This window comes from Elgaria multicarinata, chromosome 8, assembly GCF_023053635.1.
Source record: "Elgaria multicarinata webbii isolate HBS135686 ecotype San Diego chromosome 8, rElgMul1.1.pri, whole genome shotgun sequence".
Lineage (NCBI taxonomy): Eukaryota > Metazoa > Chordata > Lepidosauria > Squamata > Anguidae > Elgaria > Elgaria multicarinata.
The window spans coordinates 6,937,304-6,962,777 of record NC_086178.1 but is presented as its reverse complement, the minus strand read 5'-3'; the positions used below and the strand labels follow the sequence as shown (position 1 = coordinate 6,962,777).

The 25,474-nt window shown below is 46.5% G+C and overlaps 1 protein-coding gene across 1 annotated transcript in view; it reads left to right on the top strand.

Moving 5' to 3' along the window:
* LOC134402377 (solute carrier family 12 member 9-like) overlaps positions 1 to 25,474 on the top strand; it is a 128,542-nt gene that overhangs the window by 11,194 nt on the left and 91,874 nt on the right. The window contains exons 2-3 of the mRNA XM_063131794.1: positions 24,284 to 24,418; positions 24,724 to 24,861. Coding sequence (XP_062987864.1) covers positions 24,284 to 24,418; positions 24,724 to 24,861 — 273 coding nt within the window. The remainder of the gene's footprint in view (positions 1 to 24,283; positions 24,419 to 24,723; positions 24,862 to 25,474) is intronic.

Here is a 25,474-nt window from a genome sequence, read left to right as displayed (position 1 = left end):
TCCGTGGCTGAGCGGGGACTAGAACCCGGATCTCCGGACTCTCAGTCCGACACTCTGACCACTACACCACTTGACAGTTAGAAATTCCAATTAAGCATTTCCTTGCTGATACAACAGTTGTAGCATTACAGCACATTCAGGCACATCCGTTATTCCAATCCCATCATGCAGTTCACTTGCAAGAACTAAACTACATACAGAGGCCTACATTCAGAGTGGTTCTATCAAGGCTTGGGGCCTTGCTTTCTCTGTCTACAGCAGAACTTTCCAAACTGTCTCGCGACACGTTAGTGTGTCAGCTGCAGTGTGTAGGTGTGTCACGTGAACGTAATGAGAAACCTCTGAGTCTATGTGAAATAAGCAATACCAACTTGCATGCATTTTTATGCAGCAAACGTGCCGATTAGTATGGTGAACTAGTATATCCCCCTTCCGTTGTATTTGTGTATGCACACCATGGTCGAGGGATCATACAGGTACTGTGCATGCGCAATATGCATAATCGGGTCAAAACAGCTGATTCCGCGTCACTTCCGGTGATGTGGCTGCACCTGGAATGATGCATTTGAGAAATTCCACGGGTCCAGTTTTTTGATGGAACACCATCTCAACCTCCGCTCGATCGCAGCTCGACAAAATTGGTTCAATGTGAAAAGTCTTGGAAATGTATGTTATTATCTTGCAAATCATATATTTTTAAAAATATAAATGAAAGGTTTTCATGAGATGTGTTGTGTCCCCGTACATTTCGTTATTACAGTTTATGTATGTGTCCGTATCTCTTATAAGGGGTTAGTTTAACCTCCGGTTTGCTAGTAAAACTGAATTACTGTGTCGCGAAAGGATGCAGGTCTAAAAAGTGTGTCACCAACATGAAAAGTTTGGAAAGCTCTATCTACAGCAACAGTTTTTAGTGAGGAAGACATTGATGAGCCTGGGTGGATGGATGAAGGCTGGGAAGAGTGTGTGTGTGTGTGCAGCGTCCCTTTAATTAGTTCTATGCCTACAGTATGAGGACCTCTCCCTCTGTTTTCCTTCCTTGATCATTTTCAGTTACTCCGGAAAATAGCTGTGTGTCAGACGAGGTCACAGCCGTTGCAAAGTCAGCAAAGTTTATTTGCATGTTCCAACTTTTCCTTGGTTTCGTTTCCTCATAGCGCTAGACACAGTCCCCAGGGAGACTTCTTCTTCTTCTTCTTCTTCTTCTTCTTCTTCTTCTTCTTCTTCTTCTTCTTGTTAATTTATATAGCACCATCAGTGTACATGGTGCTGTACAGAGTAAAACAGTAAATAGCAAGACCCTGCCGCCTAGGCTTACATTCTAATAAAATCATAATAAAACAATAAGGAGGGGAAGGAAGAGAATGCACCAAACAGGCACAGGGTAGGGTAAAACTAACAGTATAAATTCAGAGCAAAATCAAGTTTTAAAAGCAACGCCGCCTTCCATTTTTCTGGTGCCCTCCAGAGGGTTTGGTCTCCACCTTCCATCATTCTTGACCATTGCTCACGCTGGCTGGGGCAGATGGGAGCTGAAGTCCCCAACACCTGCAGGGAATCGGCACAGATGCGGGACGGGAAACTTGTCTCAGAAAACGTTTCATTTCGTATGTCGATTAGTAACGATGAACGGATGAGAATTGCAAATACAATATTAGGCAACCTTGGTGGTTTCAAAGTTGTAATTAATGGGTGATCATCCCTCATAGTGAATATGTGAGAGAATGCCTATGTCATTAAAATACATATATGTCTGAGTGGGAAATAGAACGAATAAGTAGTCATGGCGAAACTGAAGGTACCCCAACAACTTCAGTGGAAGAGAGTAGAATTCTGTTGAAATGGACCTGTGGTTGTCAGCCTACCAAGCGCAGTTCTTTGGGCTGCTAAAATTAGTTAAAGCATCAACAGTTTTCAGTGCTTTTGTGTGTGTTTTTAAAGGTAAACGATGTAAGAGAAGCGTATGCTATTAGCTTTACATTTTTACGAGTATTGCAATGGAAACGTCAAGTATAACATTTAAATCGCAGTAAGGGTTCAATCTTAATCATGTTTAGACAGAAAAAGGTCCTACAACTCCCATCATCCCTGCAGCCAGCCATGATTACGCCTTGAGTGTCCTTCAGCAAATCAGCCACCGTCCCTTGTCTGCAATATGTGGGTAATATAGCACATTTTGGCCAGGCCAAAGTTACAAAAATCCTAAACAGCCCCTGGGTTGTGTGTGGTTCGTTAACCGCACCAACAGCCCACGCTTCCTGGGTTCGAATGGAACAATAAGCCATGGTGCCCACCCACCATGGCTTGAATATTCAAAATGGCCGCCGGCATGTGCCGCAACTCACCTAAGCCATGGCGAAGTGTCTGAGTCGTCCCTCTGTCGCTGACCGGTCTTGAACAAAGGAATTTCAAGGGCAGATTTCGATGGGAAACAGCTGGACCAGAATTCATCATGAGGTTTAAATCTTATCTCCTGTGGCTTGAAACACACACACTCATAATCGGCTCATAAATGCAAGGGTGTCTGTGTTACCCCATAACAACAGTTTTGTGAATGGCCATTGTTAAGGGAATCACCACGGTCTGTCATTTCCCTTAGATCTCACTGTTTCCAACTACACCTCCACCTCCACCCCCGTTCATCCCATTTTGTGTGTAGTTTGGCCAATTGAAGATAACATTTCATAAGCGTGAAGTCGACTGATTCCATGAAAGCGTATGACAAAATAAATTTATTAGTGTAGATCAGCCTTCCATAACCAGGCACCCTCCAGGTGGGTTGGAATATAATTCCCATCATAGAACCATAGAATAGCAGAGTTGGAAGGGGCCTACAAGGCCATCGAGTCCAACCCCCTGCTCAATGCAGGAATCCACCCTAAAGCAGCCCCGACAGATGCTTGTCCAGCTGCCTCTTGAAGGCCTCTAGTGTGGGAGAGCCCACAACCTCCCTAGGTAACTGGTTCCATTGTCGTACTGCTCTAACAGTCAGGAAGTTTTTCCTGATGTCCATCTGGAATCTGGCTTCCTGTAACTTGAGCCTGTTATTCCGTATCCTGCACTCTGGGAGGATCGAGAAGAGATCCTGGCCCTTCTCTGTGTGACAACTTTTTAAGTATTTGAAGAGTGCTATCATGTCTCCCCTCAATCTTCTCTTCTCCTGGCTAAACAGGCCCAGTTCTTTCAGTCTCTCTTCATAGGGCTTTGTTTCCAGACCCCTGATCATCCTGGTTGCCCTCCTCTGAACACGCTCCAGCTTGTCTGCGTCCTTCTTGAATTGTGGAGCCCAGAACTGGACGCAATACTCTAGATGAGGCCTGACCAGGGCCGAATAGAGAGGAACCAGTACCTCACGTGATTTGGAAGCTATGCTTCTATTAATGCAGCCCAAAATAGCCTTTGCCTTTCTTCCAGCCATATCGCACTGTTGGCTCCTATTCAGCTTGCCATCTACAACCATTCCAAGATCCTTCTCGTTTGTAGTATTGCTGAGCCAAGTATCCCCCATCTTGTAACTGTGCCTTTGGTTTCTATTTCCTAGATGTAGAACTTGGCTTTTATCCCTATTAAATGTCATTCTGTTGTTTTCAGCCCAGCACTCCAGCCTATCAAGATCACTTTGAAGTTTGTTTCTGTCTTCCAGGGTATTAGCTATCCCACCCAATTTTGTGTCATCTGCAAATCTGATCAGCGTTCCCTGCACCTCCTTGTCCAAATCATTAATTAAAATGTTGAAGAGCACTGGGCCCAGGACCGAGTCCTGCCGTACCCCACTCGTTGCCTCTCCCCAGTTTGAGAAGGTTCCATTGATAAGTACTCTTTAAGCTATAGTCCAGCCCATTCAGTGGCCCAGACAGTTGGGGAAGTCTGGTGTATAAAATACCACTTAGTTGTAATATAACTGTAATCGTAAATACATGTGAAGCCCCCTGACTAAAACATGCCTTTGCTATTAACTCTTTTAGGGAACAATCCTAAGTGTGGCTGGCTGGGCATTCCGGGAATTGTAGGACTTTTTTTTTCCTGTCCAAAAATGCACAGGATTGTGCCCTGAGTTGCCTTTGGCAAGTCAGCAGCTTCCCTGACCAAATACTGGAGAATAATGCATGTGAATCATTATCTTTGCTTATTATTATCCATTTAATTTCTAGCTTGCCCGACAGCTGAAGCTCTCTTGAGTGAATGCACTCAAGTGTCAAGTATTATTGATTAGAATGACTGATCAACGAAATGTTCTCGCAGCTAGTGATTTGACTGATACTTTATCACAGAAAGATGTCTTACACCAGGTTGGACTAGCGAGATATTGTGTCCTGTGACTAGCAGTGTCTCTCCGGGGTCTTGGCTTTCCCATAATCTAAGATGCCAGAGATGTAGTCTGGACCTTTTGCATACAGAACAGGTGCTTTTACCCCTGAGACAGGCTCTCATCCTTTGTTCGTGAAGCTATAGGCCTGGTCTACACATGTGGTGGTAGACTGGATTGTGTGACCTGAGTATTGCAGGTAAGGGAGTTGCATTTTTTATATGCTATCAGCATTAAACTCCCTGCAAACAAACAAAAAATAGCTCATCAGGGAGAGAGGTTGTTTCCTGTTGTGCTAGGTTTCTACTTGCAGTGATTTTTGTTTATTCAATTGTTTTCATAGGGGGGCATTTTAAAAAATGCCAGCATTGCTCAATCCAGCATTGTTCAATCCATTATGCCACCTCCTTAGCTCTTTATTCTGATTCCTGTGTCTTTGATTGGGCCTTAATTATGGGTTGGTCAAGGTCAAGGTCCCAGTCCAATGCCTGTAAGTAGAGTTATTATTTATTTATTTGATTTTATGCATTTGTCTACCGCCCCATAGCCGAAGCTCCCTGGGCGGTTCACATGAGATAAAAACACTTAAAAACAATATACAAAGATTTAAAACCACAAAAACAAGCAAAATACTCATACATTTAAGACCACTATAACAACTTTAGAAACGATGAGCCAAAAAACCAGACCCACGGTCATTACATATTGCTAAATGCCTGGGAGAAGAGAAAAGTCTTGACCTGGCGCCGAAAAGGTGACAATGTTGGCGCCAGGCAGGCCTTGTCAGGGAGATTGTTCCACAGTTGGGGGGCCACCACAGAGAAGGCCGTCTCTCTGATAGTGCAGGAGTCCCCAGTCTTTTTGGGGATCCATGGGATGGAAATGGGGTGTGCGCATATCTAACGAGAGACTTTTCACGCAAAGATAAATTTATTATAGCTGCGAGGATGTGGATTGGTGTGTTTCTTTCACACTAGTGGCTGTGACTGTTGGTGGTGGTAGGCCATGGCAAAGAGCGAGGTGTATTCTGGGATGGGGCCGGTCCCACACATTTTAGCACTTGAGGTGGAAATTCCAGCCACAACCCACCGGGAACATTCACCTGCCCCACTGAAGTGAAGAGGAGCTGTGCAAGACCACAGCAGAACGTCCCCGGTGGGTTGTACCCCATGAATCAAAAATGTCTGTAGACCCCTCTGCTACCCCACATCTGTTCCCTGAGGCAGCTGCTTCATGACGGGGCAGCCTCTCTGCTTCCCAAAGAACCGGCCGTCATCTTGCTTCCAAGGCCTCTTCGTCCTTTTGGGGGGAGAAAAAGAAGAAGAGGAGACCAACCGCCCAAAGAGAAATCAAGAATCCCAGGGTGGAGACACTTTGGACTTCCCCAAACTTTTTCTGGTAAACGGCTTCAGTTTTACCCACAGCTGCTTTTTCTTTCTCCTTTCGCTTTGCTGCGGAGGATTCTGGCAATCCCACGCTGTTGTGGCTGAGTAATTTCCCCCTGACATAAGATCTGTGGTTGTGTGTTTTCTCGGCTTGTTTGCCTGACCCAGCGCTTGCGGCAATTAATCCCTTGCCTTCACGCATAGCGGGGTTTTTTTTACTCATCTCTCCAGAAACTTGACAAGGGAGAGGAAAGGTATCAAGTTAGATAGCTGAAGGCCTGATTGGTGCGTGGATGGTTCAGCGAGACTTTTTATGACGCCTCGGCCCTAGCAAGGGGTTTGGGCACTGTTTAGGCCCCACTTCATGCAGCAACATGCCTTGGGCTGGCTCCTTGGATCAGTTGGCAACAGAACAATGGCCAAGAGATTAAACTGTCAACCAGGAAGCAGATTTTGCCATGAGCCACGAACAAAGGAGCTTTTGTGAAAGGAACAGCCACCTTCCTCAGTCAATTAAACTAAATTGCCAAGGACTAAACTGACTGGGCTGGTTGAGGAATATGAGAAGAGGCGTGAACTAGCTCAGACCAAAGGTCTGCCTAGTCCACATAGCTGTTTGCAGCTGCCTGGGGGGAACCCACCGGTAGCACGTAAGGGCATAGAATCATAGAATAGTAGAGTTGGAAGGGGCCTACAAGGCCATCGAGTCCAACCCCCTGCTCAATGCAGGAATCCACCCTAAAGCATCCCCGACAGATGGTTGTCCAGCTGCCTCTTGAAGGCCTCTAGTGTGGGAGAGCCCACAACCTCCCTAGGTAGCTGATTCCATTGTCGTACTGCTCTAACAGTCAGGAAGTTTTTCCTGATGTCCAGTTGGACTCTGGCTTCCTGTCACTTGAGCCCATTCTTCCATGTCCTGCACTGTGGGAGGATCGAGAAGAGATCCTGGCCCTCCTCTGTGTGACAACTTTTCAAGTATTTGAAGAGTGCTCTCATGTCTCCCCTCCATCTTCTCTTCTCCAGGCTAAACAGGCCCAGTTCTTTCAGTCTCTCTTCATAGGGCTTTGTTTCCAGACCCCTGATCATCCTGGTTGCCCTCCTCTGAACACGCTCCAGCTTGTCTGCATCCTTCTTGAATTGTGGAGCCCAGAACTGGATGCAATACTCTAGATGAGGCCTAACCAGGGCTGAATAGAGAGGAACCAGGACCTCACGTGATTTGGAAGCTATACTTCTATTAATGCAGCCCAAAATAGCATTTGCCTTTCTTGCAGCCATATCGCACTGTTGGCTCATATTCAGCTTGCGATCTACAACAATTCCAAGATTCCTTCTCGTTTGTAGTGTATTGTAGGGTTCCATTGTCGTACTGCTCTAACAGTCAGGAAGTTTTTCCTGATGTCCAGCCGGAATCTGGCTTCCTTTAACTTGAGCCCGTTATTCCGTGTCCTGCACTCTGGGAGGATCGAGAAGAGATCCTGGCCCTCCCCTGTGTGACAACCTTTTAGGTATTTGAGGAGTGCTCTCATGTCTCCCCTCCATCTTCTCTTCTCCAGGCTAAACATGCCCAGTTCTTTCAGTCTCTCTTCATAGGCTTTGTTTCCAGACCCCTGATCATCCTGGTTGCCCCCCTCTGAACACGCTCCAGCTTGTCTGCATCCTTTTTGAATTGTGGAGCCCAGAACTGGATGCAATACTCTAGATGAGGCCTTACCAGGGGTGAATAGAGAGGAACCAGTACCTCACGTGATTTGGAAGCTATGCTACTGTTAATGCAGCTCAAAATAGCATTTGCCTTTCTTGCAGCCATATCACACTGTTGGCTCATATTCAGCTTGCGATCTACAACAATTCCAAGATTCCTTCTCGTTTGTAGTATATTGTAGGGTTCCGTTGTCGTACTGCTCTAACAGTCAGGAAGTTTTTCCTGATGTCCAGCTGGAATCTGGCTTCCTTTAACTTGAGCCCGTTATTCCGTGTCCTGCACTCTGGGAGGGTCGAGAAGAGATCCTGGCCCTCCCCTGTGTGACAACCTTTTAGGTATTTGAGGAGTGCTCTCATGTCTCCCCTGAGTCTTCTCTTCTCCAGGCTAAACATGCCCAGTTCTTTCAGTCTCTCATAGGGCTTTGTTTCCTGACCCCTGATCATGTTCTGCAGCAAGTGCTTCTGATACTCCAGGTGATGTATAGCCATCATGGCTAGTAGCCATTGATACCCACCCCACAACCCAGGGGCTGTCGTCTTAGTGCTGCTCTGCTACCAAACCCCGCCCCCTCCCACAGCTTCTGGCAACCAATGGCAGGTCGCCTTCCTCCTGGGAACGCCCCCAGAGCAGTGCCCAAGTGAGGATAGATGGGGAAGAGCCATGCTGACCTCACTCAGGCAGGAAAAGTCAGGGTAAGCCCCTAACTTTTCTGCTCCACGTCTTCGGCTCTTTGCCCTGGGATGGCTCCGAATCAGCGGCTGCATCATATAACTGACACAGCACGGATTCGGAGCCACAGACAGCCTCTCAGTCACACATCTTGGCCTCTCCAACGTCTGTATCCCATTGTGATCCATAAGGCTGAATGCTCGAGATTTTTACCTGAATAAATATCTTTTTGTGTGCGTTTTTCACACAACTGATAATATTTTTTTTGGAGAGTTTATATCTAGGATGTTTACAGCAGGGCTGAGCAGAAGTTAGACCTTCAGATGTCTTGGACTTCAACTCCCATAAGCCCTTGCCAACAGGGCCAACAGTCAGGAGTGCTGGGAGTTGAGGTCCCAAACACACGAATACTCGCTTTCTGCCCACCCCAGGTTTAGAGAGTTCAAGGTGTTTCACACAACATTGTCTGAGTTATCCTTGGAAGAGCCCTGCAAGTAGGGTGATGCTATTATTATCTCAGTTTTGCTGATGAAGGGCTGAGAAATAGGCCAAGCGAGTTCATAGCAGAAAGGCTTCCAGCTTAGGGCATTTCCAGAAGATATTTTATTCATGCAATTAATTCTTAGCTCTTCTGTAGTGCTGCATAGGCACGCCACATACATTTCCTCAGCCATCAGTGCAACAGCCCTGTAAAGGCGGCCAGTATTATTATGCCCCATTATAGAGACGTGAGGAACCAAGTGGGAAAATGCGGCTTGGTTAAGGCCACGGAATGAGCGCAAAGCAGAGGTGAGATTTGAACTGGGGACTTCCAGGTTCACACAACTCCGTCTCATGGCCACTGCATCACAACTCACAGTGTGTTGGGGAAGTGGGCGATTGCCTCACAGTAGGATTTCTGTGTGGGGCTGTCACAGGACGCAAAAAGTGATATATATTTTTTATTGAGTATTGCATTTACTGCACCCAGCAGCCCACGGGTCCATTGCAATTCATTCATTTATTATATTTCTGTACTGTTTCATTGCTGAAACTCTCTGGCGGTTCACCAAGATTACAAACCATTATAAAAGTGCAAAACCTTTTAAAATTAAAAAAAACGCATCAGGAGATAGCACACAGGCAGACAACCTAGATCTAAAAACAAATTTTAAACTCTCAGCCAAAGACAACCCAGGACCTGATTAACCTCATGCTATGCTGCCGAATGTCTGAGAGAAGAGGGCATTTTTAACTGGGCGCCAAAAAAATGGCAATGTTGGTGCCAGGTGGGTCTTGTTGGGAAGACTTCCGTGGCCTGGATTGTGCAGGTGGGCAGGTGATCAAGTGAGTGGCGGTGGTGGCAACGAGGCCACGAGCGCCTGCCATTCCCGGTCCCTGGTAAGTCCGCCCCTCCCTAGCAATGCATGTTGGGAGTTGTAGGCTCTTTTGCCTCTTCGAACCAGGGCTGTGCACTAAGTGGTGGATTCTTCATAAAATGGCTGCCAAAACTTGCACAGTCCTAGTTGGTTCATGCCAGGAGGGGCACTTCATCAGGTGTTGTGGTCCTGAGGTGTGTAAGGCTTTATAGCTCAAAACCAGCACCTTCAATTGCGCTCGGAAACATACAGGCAGCCAGTGCAAGTGGCCCAGAATTGGTCCTATATCATAGAATCATAGAATAGCAGAGTTGGAAGGGGCCTACAAGGCCATCGAGTCCAACCCCACTGCTCAATGCAGGAATCCACCCTAAAGCATCCCTGACAGATGGTTGTCCAGCTGCCTCTTGAAGGCCTCTAGTGTGGGAGAGCACACAACGTCACCAAGCAACTGATTCCATCGTCGCACTGCTCTAACAGTCAAGAAGTTTTTCCTGATGTCCAGCTGGAATCTGGCTTCCTTTAACTTGAGCCCGTTATTCTGTGTCCTGCACTCTGGGAGGATCGAGAAGACATCCTGGCCCTCCTCTGTGTGACAACCTTTTAAGAATTTGAAGAGTGCAATCATGTCTCCCCTCAATCTTCTCTTCTCCAGGCTAAACATGCCCAGTTCTTTCAGTCTCTCTTCATAGGGCTTTGTTTCCAGACCCCTGATCATCCTGGTTGCCCTCCTCTGAACACGCTCCAGCTTGTCTGCGTCCTTCTTGAATTGTGGAGCCAAAGTCCAAATATGTTTGGACTTTCTTGTTTCTGTTATCTGTCCACCACGTTTTGCAAAAGCTGCAGCTTCTGAACCATCTTGAAATGTAGTCCCACTTTGAATATTACCAGTATTGCACAGATCAGCCATGTTGGCTGGGGACGATGGAGGTTGTAGTCTAACCTATCTAGGAGGGCACAGATGGTGACTGTATGACTTACTTGGGCACCGATCGGATAGCTTTTGAGACAGATCGTATTTTAGTTTTGAGACATCACGTCTGACAAGCAGAGCAATTCTCCCTCCTACCGGATGCTAGATATACGTGTTCAATTTTAAAATCAATCGGCAGTTTTCAGATCAATATGTCTTTTGCTTTACATCTCTGGGAACTTGGGAAGTTTATAAATCTAAATAAGGCAGGCTCTAATGCCAGGATTTTGAATGGTTTGTGGAGATGGCTGGGAATGTTCTAGAAAGAAAGATGTCCCTTGGCATGTAAACCTGAAGGTCAACAGGTGACATGGATTCCTGTTCCCTTTGACAATCAGCTTCTTTTATTCAGGGAAATCTCATGGTGAAAACTGTAATGGTTACACACTTCAAAAATACTTAAAGCTGATTGATGGTCAGAAAACTTTAAGCTTCAGGATAATGTACAGTCAAAATGCTACTCACTGCAATAACAACCTGGTTTCCCAGTTGCCATCTCAACGGTTCGAAAAACGAGTTCCAAACCCGACCAAGGGAGGGGAAAGATTCCTGATACGATCCTTCAGGCAATCACAATGGGGAATTCTTGAAAAGCTTAACAAACCATCCCAAGGGAGCTAGTCCAAACATGGCCACACGTTGGTAACTCCGGGGATGTGGCCAAAGCCTAATAAGGATCCACGGTTTAGGTAAAAATGTCAAGCACAAGAACTCCCATGCACGTACTTTAGCACCGGGAACTCCTTGTCACCTGAATCTGGCGGAGGAAAAGTCCAACGGTCAGTCCCAGCCTGTCCTGATGCCGAGCTGACCGCAAACACACAATCCACAGCAAACAAGAATTCAAGTCTATGAAAAGCCTCGCAGTACTTTTCATGGCACAGTCCTTAGAAATCCAAAGCCCAAATAGGAGAGAGTCCATGTGCAGATTGCTTTCAAAGTCCCAAACAGTGATGGATCCAAACAGGGAGGGATTTCAGGCCATGAGTCGAAAGATGATCCTAGCAAAGGCTCCTTGCTTTTGCTCCTGCTTATGAAGGGAAGCGTGGGCCTGTTCAAAACCACTTAACAGACAGGGGCTATGGTCCGTAAATCATGCCCGTGTCCAAACAGGGCGGTACTGCTCAGCCCACCAAGATGACGCTACAATCTGAGTGCCTCCTTCAACAAGGGCCCCCCATGTTTCTAAACACTCTTACCAGTTTCCCACAGAAGTCTTACAGCTCCAAGGCCAAGGGAGGGCATGACGATGAAACCACTCCTTTCTATACTTCCCCTGAGAACCCTGACAGAGATAAACCTGCTCAGATTCTGACATTTCAAATTAGTTCTAATTAAATCTACCTACAACCTGTAAGGCCTCTCGGCCTTGTTGAACCCCTATACCTGACATCAGGCTCTGATGGGGCGTGGAACTGACAGGATGGGTTAATTTAATGGCGGCACAATATGAAGTGGCACAAAACAGAAGAGAAAAAATTCTCAGGGGCCTAAAAAATATTTTTTATTCTGCCAACACATTTCCAAAGGAAATTTCATTCCTCAGGGGCTGCGATTAAAATTCCATCATAAAACATTGTCAACGTTTTATAATACTCCTAAAACATTAAACATTTAAAATTTAGACATGCTTACAGATTTTAAGAGTGTTTTAAACCATTAATAATGTTTTGCAATGATGTATTAGTTTTATCTCAGATAATTTTACTAGCAGTCTTACTAAGAGGGAGCTCTTTTAACAACATTTTGGGGTATTTCTACACACCAGTAGGTGGATGCAAAAAGAAAAAAGAAAAAAAGAGTTTATCTCAAACAATAGTTTTAATATAACAATTTCTTTTGATGATTATGTTTTATAAATGTTATGAATTGTGGATTTGGTGGACAGCATTAATTAATGCAACTTTTCATATCTGTTTAATTTCTTAGGAGTCTTGTGAAATGTTAACGAAGTTTTATGATGGGATTTTAATTGCAGGCCCCGAGGAAGGAAATTTCTTTCTGACATGTGTCGGGCAGAGTAGAAGATTTTTTTTCAGGCACCTGAGAACTTTTTCTCTTTTGTTTTGTGACCCAGAAGTCTTGTTGTTTCCTCAATATGAAGTGGGTATTCTTGATTAATTTTTGTGGCTCACGAGCTGGGATACGGAGGAATGAGGTCTTTGCTGGGTTCCTGGACTGATGGAAGGTTCCAGATTTGTTCTCGTAGTTCATGGTTGTGGGTCCATAGGATCAAAGGAAACCTAGGTAGGCAACACCCAGGTTCTCAGGTAACCATGGGTCACTCAAGCTTTCAGCCTAAACTACCTCATAGGGCTATTGTGAGGATTGGATCGGAATAACCCTAATCCAGTAGTCTTCAACTGGTCCAGACCCGAGACCCACCTTGGACTCCCAACCTGCCACAGGAGACCCACTTTCCCAATTTTCTCCATGGCAATCATGGTGGCAACAGCTTTGGCATGACCCACCTGGACTGATCTGGCGACCCACTTTTGGGTGGCGACACAACTGTCGTAGATCAGTGCCCTTAACTTATACAGTTCTGGGCTTCTTGAGTTGCAGCGGGTAGAAAGGAGACAGCAGAGTGGATAAGAGACTGAGCTCCAGAACAGGACAACCCCCATCTTGCCTCAGGAGATGAAACCTTTATCAATGGAACCTTCTCAAACTGGGGAGAGGCAATGAGTGGGGTGCCGCAGGGCTCAGTCCTGGGCCCAGTGCTCTTCAACATTTTTATTAATGATTTGGACGAGGAGGTGCAGGGAACGCTGATCAAATTTGCAGATGACACCAAATTGGGTGGGATAGCTAATACCCTGGAAGACAGAAACAAACTTCAAAATGATCTTGATAGGCTGGAGTGCTGTCCCGATCCCGTCTGCACGTTTACTTGGGGGAATAAGGCTTCCGAGTAAGGAGGCATAGGCGGATTGGGCCGCACTGGTGCTTCCCGGTGCAAGGCTTTCTCGGATGCAAGTCCCGTTGATCCATGTGCGCAGGATCGGGAAGCAGGAGGGTTTGCCTTGCGAGGAGTCCACAAGTCCCTAGCTTTCCTGGGGGAAGGGAGAGGGAGTCCCGCTTGCCTGGACATCGCGGCCTGTTTGAGGAGAGAGGCGAGGCGACCCGGTGCCCTGACTTCGGGAGTAAGGCAGAGGCTGGCTTGAACCAGGGTCGGGTTTGCCATGTGCTTTTTCTTCCGCCGGCGGCAGCCTCCCGGCTCTGGGAGAGCAGCTTCTGGGTAGCTAGAGGGGCTTTGAGAGGGCAGCTTCCAGGCGGAAGTCCAAACATGGAGCCGTCCCCCACCCCAGCGTCCCTGGCTTCGCTTCGGCTGGGCTGGCGTGGGGCGCCATCTCGCCCGCCCTGGCTCAGCTGAATTATTATTATTATTATTATTATTATTATTATTATTATTATTATTTATTTATTTATATAGCACCATCAATGTACATGGTGCTGTACAGAGTAAAACAGTAAATAGCAAGACTCTTCCGCATAGGCTTACAATCTAATAAAATCATAGTAAAACAATAAGGAGGGGAAGAGAATGCAAACAGGCACAGGGTAGGGTAAGCAGGCACAGGGTAGGGTAAAACTAACAGTATAAAGTCTGCGCAACATCCAAGGCATGTTTGGATAGGAAAAAGCCCCCAAACCTGCTGGACGGGGAATTGTGGGGCTTTCCCCCCCTTTATAAACGCACGCAAGACCAGGCCCTTCAATGCACAGCACACAGACTGACTACAGCAGCCTTCTGCAACCCAGGGCCTTCTCAGACGTGCTGGACTACAATAGTTGTCTTAGTATGGTTTTAATTAATCCTCAGGCCGGGCTGGGCCGGCTCACAGCCAACAACGCGCATGAGTGCTGTGCGACGCCCGGCGCCCCTCTTAGCTTGGCGCTCTAGGCCTGAGTGGCCTCTATGGTAGCACCGGCCCTGCCGGGACCGAAGTATATTCAGAGGTCAAACCTGTTCCTGTCTGCTGTTCTCTTATTATTCTTGCTCCCTCTCATCCTGTCACTCCAGTTCACGAACATAGGAAGCCGCTTGATGCCACGTCATGATCTAGCTCAGTACGGTCTCTTCTGACTGGCAGAAGTGCCAGTCTTGCAGTGTAGCCCACCACATCCGGCGGGCACCATTTTGAAGGTGGCCGCTCTGCGTTCTGGGGCAGAGCGCCTCCTCTTTCCCGCCGCCTGACCCTTTTAACTGGAACCGCTTGCGGGGATAACTGGGGAGCTTTACTCCTAACGCCGCTTGGTTTTAATTCCGCTGTCTGCTTTTACACCGCTCCTTTATGTCGAGTTGTTTTCCTGGATCGTTGTGTGTGGTTTTTTCTGTTGTGGTGGTGATGTTTCCTTGTAACTTTTAACTACCGGCATAAGCCGCTCTAGGGACCAGTTGAAGGGCAAGTTGTAAATGCAACCATAATAAAACACAATGGTTCTGCATGCGCCATGTGCGCTGTACCGCCTGTTGACTGTAGGCCGGCGTCCTGCCAGCAGGCCGAGAAAAAAGAGCGGTGTGGAAGGGGTCCCCGCGGGGGCAGAGGGCCAGGCCTGGTGCAGGAGCTGAAGGGAAAGGACCGGAGGTCTCGATTACTTCCTTCTCTGGTCACGGAGGAGCGTTCAATCTCTGGCGTGCGGCCAGCTGCCTGCCGCGCCTTTTCTGCGCAAGTTGCTTCCTCTCCTGGAACTGTGGCTAACAGCTTTCTCCCCAGCTGCTTACACAGAGGCATTGATTCGCTGGAGGGTGATCGAGTTCGGGGGGACATTTCCCCATGACAGGATGCTCTACACATGGACGGGTCTCTCCCTCATGTGCAGGCGCGCACTTCCCCACGGGGATTAACCTGTGTGTCATCCAAGCCACCGTTTGCCACAAAGCCGTTGGTTCAAACTGGTAATAATCCCCCTTTTTAGTACTGCTTTTTTTTTACAATTGATACAAGGCCATCAGGGTGTCAGAGGACAGGCCCCCCAGTCCCAAGGAATTTCCAGCTTAAAATTCAACACAGGGAAAACGGCAGCAGGGCGGGAATCAGGGTGGATTTGATTTAGATCACGATTTAAATCACTACTCAGAAAGACTTGATTTAATCATGTGACTCCCCCCCTCCCAAAAAAACCCATGCATTGTATTCATTGAATTTTTTGAAACTTAGCCCTTAATTGATTCTGTGTACGCAGATTTGCAAAGGCGCAATGGGACTGTGATCTCTGCAGACCCAAATTCACAGTTTTGAGAACTGTAAAACCAAGCATCTGTGATAATAACTTCTAGATAGAAAAAAAATGCCCCATAATCTTTCAGAAACCTCTAGAAGAACATGACATTGCGAATGGATGAATGGAATTCATTTACCCCCCAAATTTAAACATTGCATGAATATACAGCCTCATGCTACATAATTAAAAACGAATCCTTATTTCATGATGAATCACCTTTGGACTATAATGTATCTTAAATAGAAAACTATCTTTAGGTAGGTTTTTCCTCAAAAAGAATTTTATTAAAAAAAAAATCCGATTTAAATTTTAAAAAAAATCCAATTTAAATAAATAAAAAAAAATCCGAATTTTTTTTTTATATATATATATATATATATATATATATATATATATATATATATATAAAACTTTGATTTCTATCCACCCTGGCGGGAATAGACGAGGAAGATGTGACCTGCTGCACCCCAGTTCCCCAAGCGTCGTGAACTCCGGGGGTGTTGTGCTTCCTAGGTTTGGTTTCTGTGGAAGAGAGGTCGCTGAAGGTTTATCGGCATTCTGCAATAGATGTTTACAAATGTGCAGATTGGGCAAAGGCGGGGGCTCACTGTTTAAATCGCTCTTAGAGATGCTCTCTGGTCCAACGTCAGGTTTGCTGGGGGTCCGGGGGTCCCCCACGCCTGGCTTCCTCTGATGCTGCTCTGTGTCAAAGTTCTACAGCAGGGGAGTTCAACCCAGGCCCGCGAGCCAAATCCGGCCTGCCCGGGGCCCTCCACAGTTCCTTCTTTAGTCCTGCCCCCTTTGCCTTTAGCCCCGCCCATCAGTGGAACACGACTCCTGAAAGCTGCTGCAAAATTGAATTGGCCCTGGTCAGTGACCCAGTTCGCATGATCATGGAATGTTTAACAATCTACGCTGGCTTGTGAACCTCGCCACGAGTGCGGGTTGCGCGCCATCTGGATTTTCCTAATTTTTGTTGCTGGTGCGGCTTGCTGTGTCATTTGAACCCAGGCAACATGGCTTGTTTGAGGGGACAGTAACCCTCAAATAACCCATGGCCTGTGATTGTTTAAGGGTTGCGCGCCATCTGGATTTTCCTAATTTCTGTCGCTGGTGCGGCTTGCTGTGTCATTTGAACCCAGGCAACATGGCTTGTTTGAGGGCACAGCAACCCTCAAATAACCCATGGCCTGTTGATTAGTTAAGGGTTGCTGCTCTCATCCCAAACAAGCCACGCTGCCTGGGTTCAGATGACACAGCAACCCGAGCCACCAAGGATAGGCACACAACTGGCGCATGTGGCGAAGGAAATAAGCCACTGTGCACTGCAAAAAAAACACCATGCGCTGGAAAGGACCCCTGAGAGGTAATTTTGGCCAGGGGTGAGCAGACATTAGCTTTGTCAGATTTGCTTTGTGTTTTTCTAGAACGTCTAAGATCCACGAAGCACCAGAGCCAGGCATTAAAGTCAGACTAAAGGACAGAATGGTGCCGAACACATTCCGAGCCTAGGAATTCATTTTCCCGGAGCAGAACAGAACTAAGCTTTCAGTCCTTTCATTCAAAAATCCATTCCTGATTCCCCCGAACTTCCTTCATTTCAGCAACCTAGTTTGGGTGGAAAAAGTCATTTTGTCTGTGCTATTATTAAATGATTGGCAGCCAATCAGCTGTGCTGGTCTACAGCAAGTCACCCAGAGACCTACCAACAGATTTAAATTGATCAATGTTCCTTTTTTTTTTTTTTTAATAATTTTTATTTAATACTTCAATACAATACATACATCAATACAATAAAAAAACAATACTACATAATACATAAATTGTTATATATCATTTGATAACATATATTCTAACTTATTCTGTTAACATAATCATACTTAACATAAAAGTGCACCCCCCACCACGGGATCTTATTCCTGTTTCCAAAATCTCATAGTTTCTTCTGGAGTGCTTTCCCACTCCCCTTAGATAAGACAAATTCTAGGAACTGTTTCCATATTCCCTCAAAATCATTTGTTTTTATCATTCCTCTTCTAACTTTTATATTACATGTTAATTTGTCATTAATAGCAATATCCCATATTTCTTTATACCAATCTTCTATATGATAATCCCCTTGAACCTTCCAATTCCTAGATATCATTAACCTTGCTGCAGTTAACAAATTCGTTATCAATTCTTTTGTCTCTTTGCTACAATTTAATTCTCCATATAATGATAACAATGCCACTACAGGTGTCTCTTCAATCTCCATTCCTAAAATTTCTTTTATCTCATTAAATACCATTTTCCACAATTTTTGTACAAATTCCCACCACATATGTAAATACATTCCTTTTTTTTTTTTTTGACAACCTCTCCAGCAATTTGCTGAGTTCAGCTTATTTATTTTATTTAATCTCACCGGGATTAGATACCACCTCCATATAATCTTATAATAATTTTCTTTTATCCTCACAGACATACTTCTCAATACTCTTTGTTTCCATATTCCTTCCCAACTCTGTTGCCCTATTGCCCAAGAAAGGCAAATGCTATTTTGGGCTGCATTAATAGAAGTATAGACTGAAAGAACTGGGCATGTTTAGCCTGGAGAAGAGAAGATTGAGGGGAGACATGAGAGCACTCTTCAAATACTTAAAAGGTTGTCACACAGAGGAGGGCCAGGATCTCTTCTCGATCCTCCCAGAGTGCAGGACATGGAATAACGGGCTCAAGTTAAAGGAAGCCAGATTCCGGCTGGACATCAGGAGAAACTTCCTGACTGTTAGAGCAGTACAACAATGGAATCAGTTGCCTGGTGAGGTTGTGGGCTCTCCCACACTAGAGGCCTTCAAGAGGCAGCTGGACAAGCATCAGTCGGATGCTTTGGGGTGGATTCCTGCATTGAGTAGGGGGTTGGACTTGATGGCCTTGTAGGCCCCTTCCAACTGCTATTCTATGATTCTATGATTTGTTCCTTCAAGTCAATTTCCCAAACCATCTTGCCAATACTTTCTGTCTCCCCCTTTTCAACTAAATAAATTGATCTCTGTTCCATCCCTGATCTTGTCCGAACTTCGGATTCATCCACGCTATGCATGTCTTCCGGTTATAGGTATTCAAGGTTAGTTACAGCGGCGTGCAGACGAAGGGACAACTTAGAGGCCGGGGAAAAGGGTTTGTTGAGCAGAGATTTGACAGAAGCAAGAGGTGGCATCACTCAGAAATGTCCTGGGAGGCAGCTCCGGTTGTACGGGACAGCAAGGGGGAAACAGCAGAGCCATTTGTTCGTTCGCAGAACTGTGCTCCCACGTTTCCTGGAAGAATCAGCCCTTTCCTTTTCTTCTGCTTCCAGTGCAATGGCAAATTCACCATAATTGCAGCAAAGGGTGGCGTGGAGCCCCCAATTCCTGGCAGTGGCTCACCTCTGTGCTACCTTAGCTTAGCCAAAAACGCAAGCAAAAGAAGCACTAGGTGTGCCGTCTTGTTTACTCCCGTCTCTACTTCCTCTGTGGTTTTCCTCTCTTTGATTTTTAGATTGTAGGCTCCACAAGAGCCGGGAACTGCCCTCTCGTACTCTGTAAAGTGCTGTGCATGTTGATGGCACCATAAAATAAGAATAATTGCTCCTGAAAAGGGAAGGATTCATTTGTAGCCCTGAGCCAAATAGGTGTTGATAATCCTGTCTGTCTTGAATTGGTCTAACCTATTTTTAGAGCCTCCCCCCCAATGGATAAACCATCACAACATCCTGCTGCAATGAATTCCATTGGTTAATGATTCACTGAATGGAGGACGTGCTTCCTTAACTTTGACCTGTGTTTGCTGCCGGTCTGTTTTCACTGCATCTTCCCAACACTGAATCTCAGAATTTATTTATTTATTTATTGCATTTCTATACCGCCCAATAGCCGGAGCTCTCTGGGGAGTTCACAAAAATTAGAACAGTATAAAACCATAATATAAAATACAATGTAAAAGCTCAACCAGATCAAAACAGCAGCAATGCAAAATTACAAATTTAAAACACCAAGTTAAAATTTATTTATAGACTGTTAAAATGCTGGGAGAATAAAAAGGTCTTCACCTGGCATCTAAAAGCATATAATGTAGGGGCCAAGCGAACCTCCTTAGGGAGCTCATTCTGCAGCCGGGGTGCCACAGCAGAGAAGGCCGTCCTCCTGGTAGCCACCTGCCTCACTTCCTTTGGCAAGGGCTCGCGGAGAAGGACCCCTGAGGATGACCTTCAGGTCTGGGCAGGTACATATGGGAGGAGGCGTTCCTTCAGATAGCCTGGCCCCAAGCCGTTTAGGGCTTTGAATGTTAATACCAGCAGGGTTTCTCCCTGTTTGCCGTATCCCTATCACTGATGATAATTCTGTCCCTCCCAACTTACCCACACCTACAGAGAGCTTCGGCTATTGGGCGGTATAAAAATGTAATAAATAAAATAATAAATAAAATTAATTCATACTTTAAATATATTTCAAGAACTCCTTGTCAGTTACTTGCTGCCTGGGTTTCAGGGTTGTTAGGTATGTTCACAACAGCTGGAAAGCTGTGATTTTGTACAACTGCTGCCCACACAAGACACACCTGCTTACTACTTAACTCTGAAAGTGGGGCACTATTTTTTACATTTGTTGATCAAAATTAAGGATGTGAAGTTTCTAGTGGGGCCTTCCTTGGATGGGGATGATGGAAAGCAGCCAAATTGGTGGTCTCTAGCCCAGGGGCCACTGTGGCATCCCTAGCCCAGCGGCCACTGCATCTGCTCTGGTTATAGGTTCTTGGGTAGGTAAACTAGGGTGACCCTATGAAAAGGAGAACAGGGCTCCTGGATCTTTAACAGTTGCACAGAAAAGGAAATTTCAGCAGGTGTCATTTGTATGCATGTCGCACCTGGTGAAATTCCCTCTTCATCACAACAGTTAAAGCTGCAGGAGCCCTGCCCTCTTTTAAATCTGGTCACTCTAGTATAGCTCCTGCAGCTTTAATTGTTGTGATGAAGAGGGAATTTCACCAGGTTCTCCATATATACAAATGACACCTGCTGAAATTTCCTTTTCTATGCAACTGTTAAAGATCCAGGAGCCCTGTTCTCCTTTTCATAGGGTCACCCTAGGTAAACCCTGAAATCTCAGAGCGCTGTCACCAGTCAGAGTGGGCAAAGAAAAACCAAACACCTGACTCTTCATATAGCTGCTTTCTAAATCCATAGAAAACTTGGAGAGCTCCTTTAGAGTTCTGCCTGAAACCTGGAACGGATTCACCGCCCCACTGACATCGGAGCCGCCAGCTTACACTGCTCTGAGGTTCCGCAAAAGGCCGCACCCCTTTCCCCTGGCTCCACCCCCTTTCCCCTGGCTCCACCTCTTTCCCCAACTACCGATCCTTTGATGGTTTCGTTTGTTGTGTGATTTTTTCCACCTTTCCAAAATGTTGAGATGCTTCTTCTAAGTTTTCTTAACCGGCAGTAAGAGCTTTACGCTAAACCAGGCTGGGGTGTAGGGGTTGCTTTTTTGGTATTTTAGGCTCCCCCCACCACTGGAATGTGGCCCCAAAATAGAATGCACCCCTTAAATGGGAGGAGGTTCCTCACTCTTGCTGTAGAAGGGAAGCAAGCTCTCCCGGGAAGCAAGGGTGATAAAGGAGGAAGAACAGGGAGGTTTCTCTTGCATCTTGTTTGGAGAAGATGTGGGTAGTTCTTCCTTCCGTTCGAAACATCCTTGGGTTGGGAGAAGAGGGCTGGGTAGAGGCAACTTGGGATTTAGGCTGGCTGCCTTGCAAAGTGCATGCCGTAATTTTTTTAAACCTCCATAATGTCTTACCTGAAGCAAATCCCCCCTCCACCCCAAGCTATAAACTCCCAGTTTCTTTCGGCTTTCTCAGTAAGATGCTTCAGCCCAGGTTTCCCTGACCTTGTGCCCTCCAGAGGTTTTGGACTTCAACTCCCATCAGCCCCAGCCAGCATGGCTAATGGTCGTGTATTCTGGAAGTTGTAGCCCAAAATATCTGAAGGGCGCCGGGTTGGGGAAGTCTGCTCTACCCCATAATCAATTTATTTGCTCTTTTCTGTACTTTATCCAAATCAGCAATGTTCTTTCTGAGCAAAACTGCATACAAGGTGATCACCCATTCATTTCTATGGCAATTCTACAAACGAGAAGGATCTTGGAATTGTTGTAGATCACAAGCTGAATATGAGCCAACAGTGTGATGTGGCTGCAAAAAAAGCAAATGCAATTTTGGGCTGTATTAAGAGAAGTATAGCTTCCAAATCGTGTGAGGTACTGGTTCCTCTCTATTCGGCCCTGGTTAGGCCTCATCTAGAGTATTGTGTCCAGTTCTGAGCACCACACTTCAAGAAGGATGCAGACAAGGTGGAGCGTGTTCAGAGGAGGGCAACCAGGATGATCAGGGGTCTGGAAACAAAGCCCTATGAAGAGAGACTGAAAGAGCTGGGCCTGTTTAGCCTGGAGAAGAGAAGATGGAGGGGCGACATGAGAGCACTCTTCAAATACTTCAAAGGTTGTCACACAGAGGAGGGCCAGGATCTCTTCTCGACCCTCCCAGAGTGCAGGACACGGAATAACGGGCTCAAGTTAAAGGAAGCCAGATTCTGGCTGGACATCAGGAAAAACTTCCTGACTGTTAGAGCAGTAAGACAATGGAATCAGTTACCTAGGGAGGTTGTGGGCTCTCCCACACTAGAGGCCTTCAAGAGGCAGCTGGACAACCATCTGCCAGGGATGCTTTAGGGTGGATTCCTGCATTGAGCAGGGGGTTGGACTAGATGGCCTTGTAGGCCCCTTCCAACTCTACTATTCTATGATTCTATGAATTCATTGCTCTTTCTGTATTCTTTCCATGCTGCTTCATTATAATATTATTTTATGGTCATAATATCGTTTATTACATTATTTTTATTTTATTAATAGTAATAATTTAAAAATCGTTAGCTCTTCTGCAGTCATCACTGTCTTCAGAGTGGCTTAACAATACAATAGAAGCCATACAAAGGATAAAACCCACAACAGGCAAGTTAAAACCGTGCATACAAGGAGGTGGGGAACTAAACAAACCACAAGCCCTGGGCAAATAAAAAGCGTTTTCACCTAAAGCCCCAAAAGAATAGGATTCTGTCAAGCTGATCGTAATAGCTGGGAAAGTCCATGTGCGGGCAGGGAGTTCTTGGAGAGACGTCTTATCAATGGAGGCTGAGCTCCACCATATTCATAGAATCATAGAGTAGCAGAGTTGGAAGGGGCCTACAAGGCCATCGAGTCCAACCCCCTGCTCAATGCAGGAATCTACCCTAAAGCATCCCTGACAGATGGTTGTCCAGCTGCCTCTTGAAGGCCTCTAGTGTGGGAGAGCCCACCACCTCCCTAGGTCACTGATTCCATTGTCGTACTGCTCTAACAGTCAGGAAGTTTTTCCTGATATCCAGCTGGAATCTGGCTTCCTGTAACTTGAGCCCGTTATTTCGTGTCCTGCACTCTGGGAGGATCGAGAAGAGATCCTGGCCCTCCTCTGTGTGACAACCTTTTAAGTATTTGAAGAGTGCTCTCAAGTCTCCCCTCAATCTTCTCTTCTCCAGGTTAAACCTGCCCAGTTCTTTCAGTCTCTCTTCATAGGGCTTTGTTTGGAGAAGAGGGCCTTTTCTGTTGTGGCACCTCCGTTATGGAATGAGCTGCCCAGAGAGGTTCATGGTGCTCCTTTTTTGGCACCAGGCATTTTAGCCTTTTAGTTCCGTTTGTTTTAAATCCGTTATTGTATTTAAAATCTCCGCCTTGCTGCTAGGTTTAATTCTGGTTTTACTTTTATTCTGTTGTTGTAAACTTTTAAATGTTATATTCTACTTCACGTTGTTATCAGGGAATTTCAGCTATTGGTCAGTACAGAGATGTAATAAACAAACAAATAAATAAATAAGGAAGGATGGTTCAGAGGAGGGCAACCAGGATGATCAGGGGTCTGGAAACAAAGCCCTATGAGGAGTGATGGAAAGAACTGGGCATGTTTAGCCTGGAGAAGAGAAGATTGAGGGGAGACATGAGAGCACTCTTCAAATACTTCAAAGGTTGTCACACAGAGGAGTGCAGGACATGGAATAACAGGCTCAAGTTACAGGAAGCCAGATTCCAGCTGGACATCAGGAAAAACTTCCTGACTGTTAGAGCAGTACGACAATGGAACCAATTCCCTAGGGAGGTTGTGGGCTCTCCCACACTGGAGGCCTTCAAGAAGCAGCTGGACAACTACCTGTCAGGCATGCTGTAAGGTGGATTCCTGCATTGAGCAGGGGGTTGGACTCAATGGCCTTATAGGCTCCTTCCAACTCTAAATTCCTGGAGGAAAGGGCTCTCTATGGCTACTAGCCCTGATGGTTGTGTGCTATCTCCAGTATTTGAGGCAGTAAGCCTGTGTGCACCAGTTGCTGGGGAACATGGGTGGGAGGGTGCTGTTGCACCATGTCCTGCTTTGTTGGTCCCTGGCCAATGGCTGGTTGGCCCCTGTGTGAACAGAGTGCTGGACTATATGGACCCTTGGTCTGATCCAGCATCAGGGCTCTTCTTGTGTTCTTACTATTCTATGATTCTAAGTACTTTTGGGTTTATGGAAAGCCTTCATATGCCTCTCTCTCTCTCTGTCTCTCATCGCTGGCAGGTTTCGTGGTGGGTCAGGCCGGCTTGTACCAGTCCCTGGGCATGTTCCTCGTGGCCTACTTCATCATTGGCATGACCGTCCTGTCTGTCTGCGCCATTTCCACCAACGGGGCCTTGGATGCTGGTGGTGCCTATTGTATCCTTCCCACACAAACCAAAGGAGACGACCGCTGGAGCGGACCGAAGGTCTCTCTAGACCCGTGTTCTGCTTCCCAACAGCAACCAGGCCAGAATAAACCAGGACTCCTCTGATCGCCCCCGTAAAAGCGCTAGAATAAACCAGGCTTCTTCCTTCCCTATGTCAAACCCCTGCGCCCCCTTCCTGCACCCTCTTGACGTTGGGGGAGTCATGGTTGGGGTCCATCTTCCTCCGGTTGGGGCATGCGTCACAAGGTAGCAGCGTGTGATCTGGTTTCCCGCTCCTTGACATGCCTGGCGCAGATATGATCAGCCGTGCCCTGGGGCCCGAGTTTGGTGGCAGCATTGGGATTATGTTCTTCTTAGCCAATGTTTGTGGCAGCGCCCTCTACATCCTGGGGCTGGTGGAGGCCGTCGTGGATGACTTTGGCGTGCCAGGAGGTGAGTACCAAGCTTCCTAACCTCAGAGAGCTCCTTCAGACTGGCCCTGGCTGACACCCGGAGCGAATTCGCCGCCCCACGGACATCGGAGCCACCCGCCTCTGCTTCATCCCTCTCCCGAATTTTGTACATTGTATGCCTTCTCAGTCCCCCGGGGGAGTCTTGCCACGTACTTTGCTAAATTCCAGCCTAACCCAACCTGGAGCCCTCCAGGTGTGTTCGAGTACTTTGGCCACGATGGCTGAGAATGATGGGAGCTGTAGTCCGACTTATCTGGAGAGCACCGGGTTGGGGACAGCTGCAATTCGTTCTTAAGACTGCGGGTGTTGAACCTCAAGGAGCCAAATTTGATACTCTGGGGCTAGCAGATGGCTCCACCCCTTTTTTGTAGGCCACAGCCCTTTTCCCTCAACGGCTGATCATTGGATGTTTTGCCGGCCTTTGCATGTTTTCCCCCCAAATCTAAAAGGTTAAAACGCCTCTCCTAAGGCTTAGATCAGCCTTCCTCAACCTGGGGCGCTCCAAATGTGTTGGACTACAACTCCCAGAATGCCCCAGCCAGCTGGCTGGGGCATTCTGGGAGTTGTAGTCCAACACATTTGGAGCGCCCCAG